Below are 14,357 nucleotides of genomic sequence, written 5' to 3'. Positions count from 1 at the left end.
AAAAAATATTTAAATTATTTAATTAAAAAAACGAATTGTAAAAATAGTAATGACATTAAGAAAAACTAAATAAAAATAATATAGTTAAAATTATTTAATTGTAATTAGATATAGTCATTTCATAGTAATTTATGAAGTCCTAAATAAATAGATATTTGTATAAGATTATATGATAGTAATTTTAATTTTCTAAATTCTTAAAAAAAATATTAAAGATTATTTAATTTTAAAAACAAGTTGTAAAAATAGTAATGATAGTAATGATTTAAATAGTGACTGATAATTATTTGATAGTAATTTGATTTTTTCTAAAATCCTAAGCAAAACATAATTTCAGAAGATTATTTAATTGTATTTTGCCTCTTTCTAAAATCACAAAAAAAAAACAAAATTGTAAAATTGTATTTGATAGTAGTTTTTTTGATGAAATTTCAAATTTATTGATCTATCAAGCAAAGAGGTTATTTACATCTCCACAGAAGCACACCACCACATCTTCATTGTATAGGTCATACACATGTTAAAAAAATAACTCCTTTGTTACCTCAGAACACAAGTTTGATTTTGCCAATTAAAGTCCCTACTCAAACCTAAGAGAGTTTGTGAAAGAACAAATAATATAAAATAAAACAAGTTACCACAATATTTTCTTCTTGTTCATTCTCTTTCCAACTCATGCTTAAATACCAAACTAAAGAAACAAACAAACTACTACGGAAACATGCATGGGCAAGGGCAACTAACACATCCACTAAACCCTTCCACTAAACAAAACATTAGATAAAGATAAACGTTTGAAACCATTATTTTGATCCAAGGCCATGTCATTTTCTTCTCCACATTGTATCTCATCAACTTCACTTTGCACTTGCAGTCACATAATCGGGTTAAAACATAACCTATTAACGACACACCCATCAGTGTGTTTGGTTCAACTGATATCCAGCAGAGACTCTACGACAATGGCATATCTTTTGAGGTGATTTCAAATAACAAGATTCATGACCAAAAATAGATCTCTTCTCATGCTTTTCCCTTCTGTTTAAATTCACAGACAGGATGAAGACAGTTTAAAGTTAAGTTGTATTCGATAGTATAAACCGTTTCCATAACTCTTGTCAGAATATCTGGTGGGGGAAATGATAAATTTATTCAGTAATATTAAACTGGAAACAGACCATCCTAGTGAAAAATGGATGGCAAGATAGTAACAATATTACATTAATGTCTATCATTTACCAAAATTACGGTCCCTGCTACCCAAAAAAACAAAGATTGTTGAGAAAACTATTATGTTATGTGCCATTTGCATTAGCTACTTGCTGCTAGTGTTTCAAGATTTCTCATTTGCCTCTGCTTTTGTACAGGAGAAATGCCGGTGTAAGCAATGGAGGAGGTGTTTGTAGCATCAGCTGAGTATTCATAACTCTTTTTGGCTTCAACAACTCGGGTTTGAAGGAGCTGAAAACAGAGGCCTCAAGGGAGACAAAGGTCCTCTCGGGAAAGAAGCTTTCCTGATTTGGAACTAGCTGGAGTAAAAAGCAACTCCAAGCTAAAGTCAGGACCAGATATTGATCTTCCATTACCACCAACTTTATCTAGCTCTCCTATGGAAAACTGCATAAATAAAAACGGAGACTGATAAGCATGTTCAAGGAGAACGAAACTGTCTTAAATGCTTTGGAGAAGTTTACCTGAAGCAAGCCATTGGTTATAAAGGCTGTGTTGAAGCAAGTATAAAAGAGACGGCTTCCAATCATTTTCTGATAGAATGTGATGCGTATGTCTCCACTCACCTATCCAAGAACCATATACTTATCAAAGGTCTTATCAAACACTGCCCGAAAGAATTATTTTTGTTACTTACCCTGACAGGTTTGTCAAAGTAGAAGTCAAGGCATGTTTTCTCGTCGATGATGGAACTCTCTGTATCCATTTGAACAACAAGACGCGGTTCTTGTCTATTTCTTAGCACCTCATCTTCTTCGGAATCACAGTTCATATGGGAATGAGATATATAATAACGCGGACTCAAGCTTCTACAGTAGCCTTTCTTGAATTGTCTACAACAACCTCTTGAAAGTTCTACAGAAGGTGGATACATCTCATTGGAAACCTAACATCAGAAACAGAATCAGCATTGGACTGTATAACAAGAAGAAACCGAGTTTGTGATGCATCAAATTAAATGTTTATATCAAGCAGAAACAGATGATACAAATCTACAATGCATCAGAACCTATATATATCATGCAGAAACAGAGTCTGTAATGCATATATAAATGACGTACAAAATAGAGTCTGCTTTACATCAAAATGTATATCTCAAGCAGAAACAAAGTTTATAATGCATCCAAAATGAACATTTTAAGCAGAAACAGACTCTAAAATGCATTCAAAATGTATACATCAAGCAGAGATAGAGCCTGTAGTTACTTTTACCTCCTGAAGTTCTGAGACCACAAAGAAGACGGAATCGACATTGACGGTATCGTAAAGTCTAATTCTTAGCAACTCTCTGCTATGTTCTTGAGGTAATTTAACCTCGGGAGGCCTGTTTCCAATTCTTTTACAAAACGAGAGTAAATGTGACCAGTATTTCACATAACGGCGCTGGCTTGGTATCGAGACCTGTCAAGGAAGAGATTAATGGTTTGCTTTATTAAGAGAAGCTTTCTCTATTCGTAGAGGACTTACTCCATTATTGTTTGTGGTTCTTCTGCTTGCGTACATCTCTAGAGCTTCCTCAGCTGACATCCCACCATAGACAAGGTATGCTGACACCATTAGTCCTGTTCTGCCTTTTCCTGCCTGCAAAAGTTACATTAGATGAGATCTGATATGGTTAAATAACGTGATAGAATCTTTATAATTTGTAGAATACCATGCAGTGCACCACTGCGATGTTTTTGGGATCTAATGAGAGCCAAGAATGAACACTTTCGCAGAAGAGTTGGATCATTTTAAGAGTTGGGACATGGTTGTCATCAAATGGGAATCTCTCCACGCGGCCGTAAAAGTTTTCTGGATCATAACATTCTTCTATGCATAGGTTGTAGACCTGACCAAAACAAGATTTGGTTAATCTGTTTATATAAACGGTAATGATTTGATTATATTGTCTTATTGACCTTGTAGTGATTATGATGTCGCATATCAAGCACGGACTTGACTTGCCAAAGAGGGTTTCTATAAACTGCTCTCATTCGTTCAGCGGGAAAGGACATAGCCAACAATTTGTCAGAGATGTAAGACATGTCGAGATCATATCCACCCATGGTTAACCGTCTTCGTTTCTTGGACACCAAGTTACGTAGGTAAGAATTTGTGGTTAGGTAAGTCAGAATGTGAGGCCTTAGTTCTAGAGCTGATTTCTCTTTTCCAGGACCTCTTGAGAGCTTTAGACCCATTCTGAAGGATGAAAGATATAAAAATTAGGTTAGGTACCGTAGGTTGCAAGAGAAGGAGGGAAAAGGTTTTTTCTTTACCTGAGGAAATGATTTTGAAGTTGAGGAATCGATTTTCAGGTTCCCAATTTGAGGGAGATGGGAACCCGAGAAAGAAAGAAAGATAAGAGAGGTCGGAAGGCGAAACAAAACAGGAGAACTTTTTTAACTTTTTGGAGAAAAATGGGTTTGCTTTACCTGAAAATGGAGAAAATGATCATACAAGGCAACGATGAACAACTACGTAATTCCATTTTTGGAGCTCCTGAAATTTAGCAAAGCATTTCTTTTTTTAATTTAGGGTGCTCTCTCTCTCTCTCTAGGTACGGTTAGTTTTGGTGGGAATTTTTAAACGAGTCTGAGGAGACAACTAATTCCCTAGGAAGAAGTTATGATGATGAAATCCTCTCCTCAGAAGAGGAGGATGATCAAAACAGAATTGAGCCTGGTGAACCCACCAATAAATTCTTCTTAGCAAGAAAACATGACATTAATCGCAAAAGACGGACCCCGGTAAACCAACTTGAAATCCTCAACACTTGAGCCAAAACCAAACCAACAAATTTTATAACCACGAACTTAGGATTTAGTGGCCTGATGTGTGAATACAACAACTCTCCGACTTTGAGCGAACGATATCTCGATCAGCGAAGAATTTTTTTTTTTAAATAGTTGCCGGAGATTGAGGTGAATCCGTCTGGTGAGACGTTGAGAGCGTTAGTGTAACGTCCGACTCGCTCACGGCTAATGGATCACCCACGTCCTCTTACTCAACTCGTGGGTCCCATTCTATCCCACGAGCGGTGCATTAATTCTTCCGAGACTCGAAAGTCATGTTTACTGGCTCTGTAGTCACCCCATGACTTTACTCTGTATTTTGGTTTCACTGGCACGGTATCGCGAATCACTTTTCGAAAGGTCACACATCCTTTCACTACTCCAGCCCAAGCACGCTTAACCATGGAGTTCTAAACGGACATGTGACGGAAAAAATAAGTCAATTTCGGTAACATAGGTAGCCAAATCAATTCTTTTAAACTTTTCAATATATCACAACTCGAGATGTTACAATTCACCCCTCCCAAAGAACGCAACGTCCTCGTTGCACCCAACGACAGGTCTCAAGACGACTCTCGGATCAGAACAGAGATGACTAACCAGCTCTAATACCACTTGTAACGCTCTGATTGTCCACGGCTAATGGACCACCCGCGCCCGCTCACTCAGCCCGTGGATCCCAATTCCATTGAAATTATTGTCCAAGATAAGGGCAAACCAAAAGAAAATGTTACTCATTCCATATTCGGATATCTTCCAGCTATGCAAGTATGGTCTCTATCAATGACACCATCTAGTCTTAATATCTTTCTGCTACCAAGTATTTATGCCAACATGGATTACTTTTTCTGGAGGAAGAATAGCTTCGTCAAACCATAATTAGACAGGGATCCTTATCTTTGGATAATTTGATATATTTGAAAGGCTCGAAACGATAAACTCTTTAGAGGGATAGACAAGGATCTCTTGCAGCTAGTCAGATATGCAGAAAATGAATGTCAAATCTTGGTTTAACGCAAATGAAATGATAACAACCATTCCACAAGAACACAATATGTAGGAATTCCAAGCCATAAGTTTGGATAATATATGTATGGTGCATGGTTCATGGACCTCTTCGGTACAGTTCAGTGGTTGTGGTTAGATTTGAATGGATAGTTTGGGAGAAGATTCAATTTATGGAGATGCGGAACTTAAGACGGTGAGAGACCGCTTTACATTCAGAAGTGGAAGCACTACAATAGGCAATGAAAAATATGCTACAATATTTGTCATGTCAGAACTTTGTGATGAATTGCACGGATCTGATCGCGAAGATAAAGAAGCCTCACGCATGGACAAGTTTTGTATCTGAATTGGATGCGATAAAGACGTTGAAGATATGTTTCCCGTATTTCAAGATATCTCATATAACAAGAGTGCATAATGGAATTTCGGATTTTCTAGCTAAGAGTCCAAGATCTTTTCATAGAGAATTGTTTTATATTGGTTATTTTATTCTAATTTGATTAACCACCTCAATTTTGAGTAATAAAATAGTTTTTGGTTATCAGAAAAAAATAACACAGATGTAATGAATTCTCAAAGAGCAAATATTTTAAATTTATAAAGCCAAAAATTCAGGGAAAATTTTTTTTTGGCGAAGACGAAGGTTTGCTAGTGAGCTCGTCGTGCCAGATAACACTGCATGATGAACGGGTTAAAAACATGGTCTGCTTTAAACAGGGGCATTCCCGTCATCTATAGCAATACTTCCAACGTACTCTCTGTTTTACCCTTGCGTGTGATCGAATTCTTGCTCCACCATAAGGTGGGACGTCAAAGGGCAAAATCGGAAATGAGTCTATTATAAATTGTACTCCTCTCTTCTTCGTCTTCTTCCTCCTTCGCTCCTTGACACTTCCTTCTCCTTTTTCCAAGAGATCAATTCCTTCACCGCTAATCTTCGGAGGTAATACCGCCGATCTCTCTCTCCACTTTTGATCATTTACATTTCTATGAGCTGCATTCTCAATTTTTTTGTTCTCGCGAGACTGTAATTGATTCTTAGCTGATCTCTCAGATCTCATTGATCGCATCATCCCGTGTGTTAAAATCCATTTATAGATCCATAATTAATCGTGCTCATTTTTATCGAAATCAAGCTAGATTGTGCGTAGATCTACGTTGATTCTCGAGTATTTGTCCAGATCTGACTTTCATTTTGAAATACGAACGTGGATCTCTGTTGCTATTCGATCTTGATGCGATCTGTTGTTACGATTCCAATTTTTGCAGAGAGAGAGAGAGAGAGATTCAGAAACAATGGTGAAGATCTGTTGTATTGGAGCTGGATACGTAGGCGGTCCAACAATGGCAGTGATCGCACTCAAATGTCCACACATTGAAGTAGCAGTGGTTGACATCTCTGTTCCACGTATCAACGCGTGGAACAGTGACCAGCTTCCAATCTACGAGCCAGGACTTGAAGACATCGTGAAGCAATGCAGAGGCAAGAACCTCTTCTTCAGCACTGACGTTGAGAAACACGTGAGGGAAGCTGACATCGTCTTTGTCTCTGTCAACACCCCCACCAAGACGACTGGTCTTGGAGCTGGAAAGGCCGCGGATCTCACTTACTGGGAGAGTGCTGCTCGCATGATCGCTGATGTGTCCGCCTCTGATAAGATCGTCGTTGAGAAATCCACTGTGCCCGTGAAAACAGCTGAAGCCATCGAGAAGATTCTGATGCATAACAGTAAAGGGATCAAGTTCCAGATTCTTTCCAACCCGGAGTTTCTTGCGGAAGGCACTGCAATCGCTGATCTTTTCAACCCTGACCGTGTTCTCATCGGGGGACGAGAGACTCCTGAAGGTTTCAAAGCTGTTCAGACGCTTAAGGAAGTGTATGCCAACTGGGTTCCTGAAGGCCAGATCATCACAACCAATCTCTGGTCCGCCGAGCTCTCCAAGCTAGCCGCAAATGCTTTCTTGGCTCAGAGGATTTCTTCTGTCAATGCCATGTCCGCTCTGTGTGAATCCACCGGTGCTGATGTCACTCAAGTGGCTTACGCCGTTGGTACTGATTCAAGAATCGGTCCCAAGTTCTTGAACGCTAGTGTCGGATTCGGGGGTTCTTGTTTCCAGAAGGACATTTTGAACCTTGTCTACATCTGTCAGTGCAATGGTCTTCCGGAAGTGGCGGAGTACTGGAAACAAGTGATCAAGATCAACGATTACCAGAAGAACCGGTTTGTGAACAGAATCGTGTCTTCTATGTTCAACACCGTCTCCAACAAGAAGGTTGCCATCCTCGGTTTCGCGTTCAAGAAAGACACCGGCGACACGAGGGAAACACCAGCCATTGATGTCTGCAAAGGTTTGTTAGGAGACAAGGCGCAGATCAGCATCTATGATCCTCAAGTCACTGAAGAGCAGATTCAGAGAGACCTTGCGATGAAAAAGTTCGACTGGGACCATCCGCTTCACTTGCAGCCAATGAGCCCGACCACTGTGAAACAAGTGAGTGTGAAATGGGATGCGTATGAAGCTACAAAAGACGCACACGCGGTCTGCGTTCTGACCGAGTGGGATGAGTTCAAGTCGTTGGACTACCAGAAGATCTTTGACAATATGCAGAAACCAGCTTTTATCTTCGACGGGAGAAACGTTTTGAATGTGGACAAGTTGAGAGAGATTGGTTTCATCGTTTACTCCATTGGTAAGCCACTTGATGCATGGCTTAAGGACATGCCTGCTTTCGTCTGAACGAGGACAAGGTAACAATAATGATAATCTTGCTTATTCTTTTTCTTTCTACCTTTGATTGTTTCTGTTTTTGCGTTTTTGCTTCATATAATTTCTACCTTTGTTTGTTTGTTTTCTTATATAAGCTCTCGTAATTTTGTGTTTCAAATTTTGTTGAACAGACGATACTTTGTATTCGATAAATTTGCATCATTTTTCGTTGTTTCCTTAGAAAAGAAATAATTTTTAGTTTTTAATTCAAAATAAACGTCAAGGCTTGACCAAAAAAAATGAACATCAATGCCTAAAAATTGCAGATTCTTGTAATTTGTGTTAGTTATTAATTCAAGTTCACCATTGTTGTTGTAGAAAGACGAGTCACCATTTTTCGATGTTTTAACCTGACTGGAACCGGAGCGGATAATTATTTAAGTTACAGTTAGTTCATAATTATTTAGGACAAAGTCTAATATAGTAATATGAACATGTTTCACAAATTATATGTGTTAATTTTAATATATACTCAAAAATAATAACAGTATATATGATAAATAATTAGAATAAGAATATACATTAAATAGAAAATATTGGAAATATTAACTAATTTTTTTCATTCAGTTCATGGATGTTTAATAGTCTTAATTGGTTTTCTCCATTTAATAATTTTAAAAACCAAGTCAACTACTTAACCGGTTCATGGTCTGATTTTTGAAACACTGCATTTTTTATGGGATCTATTTAAAAAGTTAATGTCTCACCAAACATAAACTCAAAGTTGTTATTAAAAACTCAAATTTGTTTTTCATCAAAAATGTAAAAATTTAATTTTCCAGCCAATAGTTAAACTTTATCACAAACAAAATAAAATGATCATGGTACATAAAAATTTAAAATAAACCAAACGACTCGTCACAAAACATGAAAAAATAATTAGGCTATCCGTGGGCAAACTTAAATTTTTGTGATTTTTATATTTGACACTAGTGGTCTTCCGGCGCGCTGGGTTTGTATCCTTAATTTTAAAATAAATTTATAATTTATTTTATGGTATTAGTAAAAAAAATATGTTGAAAAAGAATAATATTTTTTCGATATATTTGATAGTTGTTAGCAATCATAGTTATTTTATTTTGAGTTGTTTAGGTCAAAGTGAAATAGTATTAGAGGTTGTGACTGATTGATTTTATAAAAATAGAATAAAAAGCAGATAATGGTAACAAAGTTAATTTAGTTGAAATTTAAACATAAACTAAAGTTAATGTTCGAAAAAGAAAAATGTATTTACTTTCCAATTTATTTCAATGGAATGCTGTAATGGGAAGTTTAGAAGCCAATTATTTGGAATTTAATTCACTACATTTGAATATATGTACAAACACATCTTTTTTTTTTAAATACCTTGATAGATATACAAATGCAGAGCACTACTTGATTCACCATTTAATTATAATCCAGAGAATTTAATCATAATCCAACTAAGTTTCTATAATATTTTAAAATAATTAAAAGAATGCTCCCACAAATTTTTTACTTAAAACGTTCAGATTAATAGCTTAAATTAATTTTCAATATATTTAGTTAGTTTGTAGAAGTGAAATAGCAAGGTTTGGGTTGGTACTTGTTTTTAGGTGTCGACCTATCTGATATGTACTTTTTCAAAAAAAATAATTAACGATCTATCTGATATGTCAGCAGTGCATTTTTTTTTGTTTATAGCTTCGCCGCGACGTGGGTGCAGAATAATAGATTAATAGTTGTACACTTGTTTTTTTTTAAATTAGATTTGGTGGGTTTTTCTTGTGTGAAAATTAGACTTGGTGGTTGTATTGGTGTGTAGGTGATATGTGTTGTTGGTCAGGTTATATATATTTTTTTAAAGGTTATAAATTTGGACTCGTTTATTTGTTTATTGGGTGAGTTTATTTTAAAATGTGTCTTTTCGTTTGTGTGGAATACTTTTGTGATGGGTTTTTTAAAGGTTTTTAGGATTGTGAATTTGTATTATTTGGTGAGTATTTTATGTTTATGTTTATATGTGGTCGGAGGTTGTAATATGTTTGGGAAGTGTTTTTCATTGTTGGTCGGAGGTTGTAATTTGGGTTGATGTACATGAAACATGTTAACAATCTTTAAAAGAAAAAAAGCTTAATTGTTGGTAAACGGCCAATCATCAATATTAACACCTATAGGCTCAGTTAAAAGTTAAGGCTTGTACTTAACTTAATATGTTCCGGAGAACTTCAAAATACTTTAAGATCTAGTAGATGGGTTCAATATCGATATTGTTTGAGGTTGACAAAAGACTTTCCTTCCAGAGAACATAAAACTTTTGAAAACCAAACAATCAATAATACGGAAGCAGATAGTTGCAGAAATGCTTTTATTATTTCACGGAAATTTTAAAAAGGGACGGTAGAGTACTTGTAAGACCACTCTTTATCTAGATGGAGTACAATACTGCAGATTTTAGCCACGACGTTGCTTCTTCGCAGAGAAGCCACCTTCCTTAACTGAGGCATCCTCTGAAGATAGTTCGGTAATAACATGTTGGACACAGCGCTCACACCAATCTCATGGGATGCCTTCATCGACGACCACTCCAGTGATGCCTCTGCTGTTAGCAGGAACAACATTGTCAACACCGTGCTGGTGTCAGGAAGAACTATGTGAACACCAGCTGAAGAAATTTGTGAAACCGGACCAGCTCCTCGCATATCATCGCCTGGGTTGTTGTGACCTTTCTGTAAAGAGAACAACATTTAGATAACTTATCCATGTATGGCAGACCCAACCTATAAAGTGAAGTTGATGTAGAAACCTGATTCTCAAAATTAGGAAGAGGTAGGGGATGGTTGCAATCAAATATGCATGAGATCGTCAACGATCTTTGGTAAGAAATTAAAATCTTTAAGCTTGAGCTGGAATGTGAAGGTCCTCCCCCACAATATCAGCAGGGCATTGTGGAAGCGCCATGTTATGTGGGTCTTCCTATCCAGCAGCCTGTGCAACATGAAGCTGTGAGTATCTGTACTTCAGAGTTTGTTGAAGTAAAACTCATAATAAATAGAAGATTTTACAACTGCTACCATGAGTTTTGAAATTGCAGCATCAGGTACATTTGTCACCTTGCTCATTTCATGTCAAAACCAACTAACACAGAGTCAGATACATCCAAGTATCCAACATATTCATCTCAACACGGTACCTTGTTGCAAAAGAAAAAAAAACAGGTATGAGTTGTTAGGGGGCAGCGAGGATGAGGACTGGATTATTACTAATTATACATGTTAATGCAAAAGGGAATGCGGAGTGGACCACCTAACAACTCCGGAAGCCTTGTCATCATTACGTACAGCGCATGTCAAAGAATGAAAGCCCCCGTAGCAGTTAACGTGAGCACTTTGATCATGCGATATAGCACCACGCATTGGCTGTTTCAAGGTTGCATACTTCTCCAGTGAAGAGGAACTCTGCAACCTGTGATACTTTGACTCAGTAAAAGATAAGCAGGAAAATATTTAATGGAAGGGACTGACTTGAGTTTTACCTGCAGTGGGAAGTTGAGGACATATGAATTCAGTTCTGACACTGTCAATGATTCTATCTTCTTGACGACGAACCCTCTCCTTGTCGCTGAACCTCGTGGAAAGCTCAACGTTAGGGCGGTGAGCATGAAACCAAATTAACAAATATAGAAAACATATCTTACCGAGAAACCCTTACCCCTGCAGGTAACTGGAGCTCACGTCACACTCATTGTGAAAGTATAAATGAGTTCCAGAGGTGGCATCAAGGAAAAGCCAGCGTACAAAGAAAAAATGGTTTGATGATGTGTATTGTTCGTGGCTGAGAATGTAAAGCAAAAAGCCAAGCAGACATGATTAAAATTAGTGGCTACAAAAACCAGTGGCTGGCCACACCAGCCGCAAACAACTTATCATGGAGTTGTATAGCTATCCCGTCAAAAGCACTCACACATACGTTAGTGGCCATGCGTTGTCAAGGATTTGAAACGAACTGATTTAAAAAAACAATACAACCCATTTATCGTAGAGAGTTTGAAATAGAAATGGACATAAGTTAGTATGACCTGTGAATGTGTATGGTTGCCATGATTCATGAGACGTTGAATTTTTGTGTTTCTTCATTGTATGTCGTCTTAATACCCATAATTTCACCAACTATATATGCGAAGCTTTACCTGCTCTATGAATTGAATTGCAACATGCGCATCAGCTAATATAAAGACTTAGCTCATAAAAACCTCCTTCTTTGAGAATATGTCTGAAGGTATTGAGTTGGTGCACACTGATTGACCTATGGATCAGAGTTTACTATGAACAAAAAAGTAATATGTGATACATTTTCAGACATATACAAAATCAAGAGATAAAATATTATAAGTACATTAGAAGTACATTAAAAAAAGAGGCAACCAGCAGAAACCTCTAGAGAATAAAAATAAAGAAGCAAAACTCAGGAAAACTTTCACTTTCACTGCGAAACTACAACAGCCTGGAACATCGAAATCTCTAGCAAAATCAACGATATAAACACTGAGAGAGAAATAGCATGGTAAGATCATAGACAGAGGAAAGGGATAATGGGCAACAAATCATTTGAACAAAACAGCACAAAAACAGAGTTTCAATCACAAGAACTGAGAAAAGAGAATGTCTCAGTTACCTTTCCATCAAGCAGGACCAGATCCATACCCATCAAATCTCCACCTTTCTTGACATTCCTACTCCGGCCTGCCCTGAGCTCAAAGAAATGGAGTTGTTGCTTAGACATTACCGGATTTTGGGAGAGATTTAGAGTTATGCGAGTAAAGGCAGACCAATAGATGGATGTGAAGACTCACAAACCCTTCATATATGTATACGCCAAAGAAAAAGTAAAGAAGCATTGAAGTTCAAGTAGTGGAAATTTTGGTTTTAATGTAGTAAACTGTCGTTGCTCAGCTGGCTCGCATGGGGAAAGGAATCGGAACGGCCAGGGTTTCTGAGATCAAAACGGAAAAGCAAAACGAAGGAGAGACATCTTAGTTAGGCTTTTTTGTTGAAATGAGAGATTGGGCTTGCAGAAATAAACAGCCCAAATCGAAGCAAGAAAACTAACGTACGGGAGTTATGGATGGACACGTGTCCTTGTTGCCCTCTCCTACCTGATTGACGTGGCAGCAGGAGCAGCCAGACAAGCCAACTTTATATATATAGACTACGCGCCGGGTTTTTATATTTTATTCTTAAATAAATTATAAATTCATTTTATAGTTTTAGTAAAAAAAATGTTCAAAAATATAAAAATGAGAATATGTTGAAAAAGAATGATATTTTTTTCCCGATCCATTTGATAGCGGTTAACGACCATGGTGTATTTATTATTTTGTTTTAAATTTATTTAGTTCAAAAAAGAATGGCATAAGTGGTTGTGACTAATAGATCCAATAAAAGTAGAATAAAAAAACGATAGTCGTATCAAAGTTAATTTAGTTAGAATTTATATATAAAATAAAATTGATGTTTTATTTAAAGTATTTTCAACTCATTTCTATTTTTATTTATATAATAATTTTTAGAGGTAAAATTATTCTAATATATCTCTATTTCTTTCACATATAATAGAAATCTCTATTTTTTTTATGTAATTCTTGTCGTATCTTTTTTGTTTTACAGATTTATTGGAATAAAAAGCATTTATTAAAAGTTCTTTCTCTTTAATCGAAAGAAAGGTTCTTTGGTTACAACTGGATTTTATTGGCAAGTTACTGACAACTGCTTGTGAAAATCTTTTACCTTGTTCTATGTCCTTTGTTTTTCTTGGGATAATTTTACTGATCATGGCGTCTGTTTGTTATTTATGGAGTCTATAAATTCTTGAGATTTGTGTAAATGTGTCTTGCATTTGGAGTAATTATTTATTTTCTTTTTCAAGGAATTAGTTCACTTGTGGATACAATAAATTCTTGCTATTTGTGTAAACGTGTCTTTATTTGGAGTGATTATTTATTTTCCCTTAAAACTTTTTTCAAGGAATTAGTTCACGTAGAAGTAACGTATCTGTAGTAGCATTGTCTATTTTCAATTTGGCCCTTCTTTCACTACATTATGAAACTCACGTAGTTCATTTTAAAAAACGCTCTATTTCTTCAGGAAAAAAGAAGTAATGATGTTAATAAAGAGTGGATCTATTTGGCAATTTCTAAACCAGTGCTCGTGTATATTTGACATTGTGCTCTGCCTCCATTGTTTTTATGGATCATGTTTGATTTGCTACATCTGTAATCATTCGCACTCTGTTTGATTGGACATGAACACATCAACCTGGAAATGTTAAATGTACAAAAGTGATATTTTCAAGTAGTTTTGTGAATTAGTAATAATTCCATTACACAATAACAACAATCTATTGTTACTAATGAAACAAACTTGTATTGGTCCTGGAACTGTACTGCTAATGGAACATAAGGCAAGATACAATCATAAACAGGAAGTTGAGAAAATGTCTAAATAGCATTGTTAGGGGGTGTTAGTGGGGATGAGATTTATAATGAGTCTTAAAATTTCTAAGTCTAGTGTTATTGGTTTATAGATTCTCATATTCTCATTGAAATCTATTGTTATT

General features: G+C 36.3%; 2 protein-coding genes and 1 long non-coding RNA gene across 22 annotated transcripts; 1 reads left to right on the top strand and 2 right to left on the bottom strand.

Moving 5' to 3' along the window:
* Nucleotides 1-1,124: 1,124 nt before the first annotated feature.
* On the bottom strand, nucleotides 1,125-3,824 carry LOC106355458 (phosphatidylinositol 3,4,5-trisphosphate 3-phosphatase and protein-tyrosine-phosphatase PTEN1-like). Its single transcript, XM_048736924.1, has 7 exons — nucleotides 3,132-3,824; nucleotides 2,885-3,061; nucleotides 2,698-2,811; nucleotides 2,443-2,631; nucleotides 1,868-2,116; nucleotides 1,695-1,796; nucleotides 1,125-1,617 (listed from the first exon to the last, which is right to left on the bottom strand). The coding sequence occupies exons 1-7, from the start codon at nucleotides 3,408-3,410 to the stop codon at nucleotides 1,477-1,479; spliced, it is 1,251 nt and encodes a 416-aa protein (XP_048592881.1). The 5' UTR covers nucleotides 3,411-3,824; the 3' UTR covers nucleotides 1,125-1,476.
* Nucleotides 3,825-5,797: 1,973 nt separating this feature from the next.
* Nucleotides 5,798-7,957, top strand: LOC106352667 (UDP-glucose 6-dehydrogenase 4-like). Its single transcript, XM_048736922.1, has 2 exons — nucleotides 5,798-5,955; nucleotides 6,282-7,957. Exon 2 carries the CDS (start codon nucleotides 6,309-6,311, stop codon nucleotides 7,749-7,751), a length of 1,443 nt encoding a protein of 480 aa, XP_048592879.1. The 5' UTR covers nucleotides 5,798-5,955; nucleotides 6,282-6,308; the 3' UTR covers nucleotides 7,752-7,957.
* A 2,019-nt stretch (nucleotides 7,958-9,976) lies between these two features.
* Nucleotides 9,977-12,824, bottom strand: LOC106352668. 20 transcript variants are annotated; one of them, XR_002656248.2, is made up of 9 exons: nucleotides 12,571-12,815; nucleotides 12,417-12,489; nucleotides 11,706-12,047; nucleotides 11,454-11,576; nucleotides 11,278-11,363; nucleotides 11,049-11,207; nucleotides 10,817-10,935; nucleotides 10,549-10,730; nucleotides 9,977-10,471 (listed from the first exon to the last, which is right to left on the bottom strand). It is a non-coding gene; the product is annotated as an uncharacterized LOC106352668 (long non-coding RNA). The 20 variants fall into 20 exon arrangements; XR_002656255.2 differs by having other exon boundaries at nucleotides 11,821-12,047; XR_007314999.1 differs by having other exon boundaries at nucleotides 11,440-11,576; nucleotides 12,417-12,484; nucleotides 12,571-12,797.
* Nucleotides 12,825-14,357: the final 1,533 nt, after the last annotated feature.

Source organism: Brassica napus, chromosome A7, assembly GCF_020379485.1.
Source record: "Brassica napus cultivar Da-Ae chromosome A7, Da-Ae, whole genome shotgun sequence".
In the NCBI taxonomy this organism is placed as follows: Eukaryota; Viridiplantae; Streptophyta; class Magnoliopsida; order Brassicales; family Brassicaceae; genus Brassica; species Brassica napus.
The sequence above is the reverse complement of the archived record's forward strand: the minus strand, read 5'-3'. Positions and strand labels throughout refer to the sequence as shown.

Coding starts and splice junctions, on each gene's coding strand:
- LOC106355458 (XM_048736924.1), bottom strand. CDS start 3,410: ATGGGTCTAAAGCTCTCAAGAGGTCCTGGAAAAGAGAAATCAGCTCTA. Junction 3,062..3,131: donor GACATCATAATCACTACAAG/GTCAATAAGACA, acceptor TGTTTTGGTCAG/GTCTACAACCTATGCATAGA. Junction 1,618..1,694: donor TAACCAATGGCTTGCTTCAG/GTAAACTTCTCC, acceptor TTATTTATGCAG/TTTTCCATAGGAGAGCTAGA.
- LOC106352667 (XM_048736922.1), top strand. CDS start 6,309: ATGGTGAAGATCTGTTGTATTGGAGCTGGATACGTAGGCGGTCCAACA.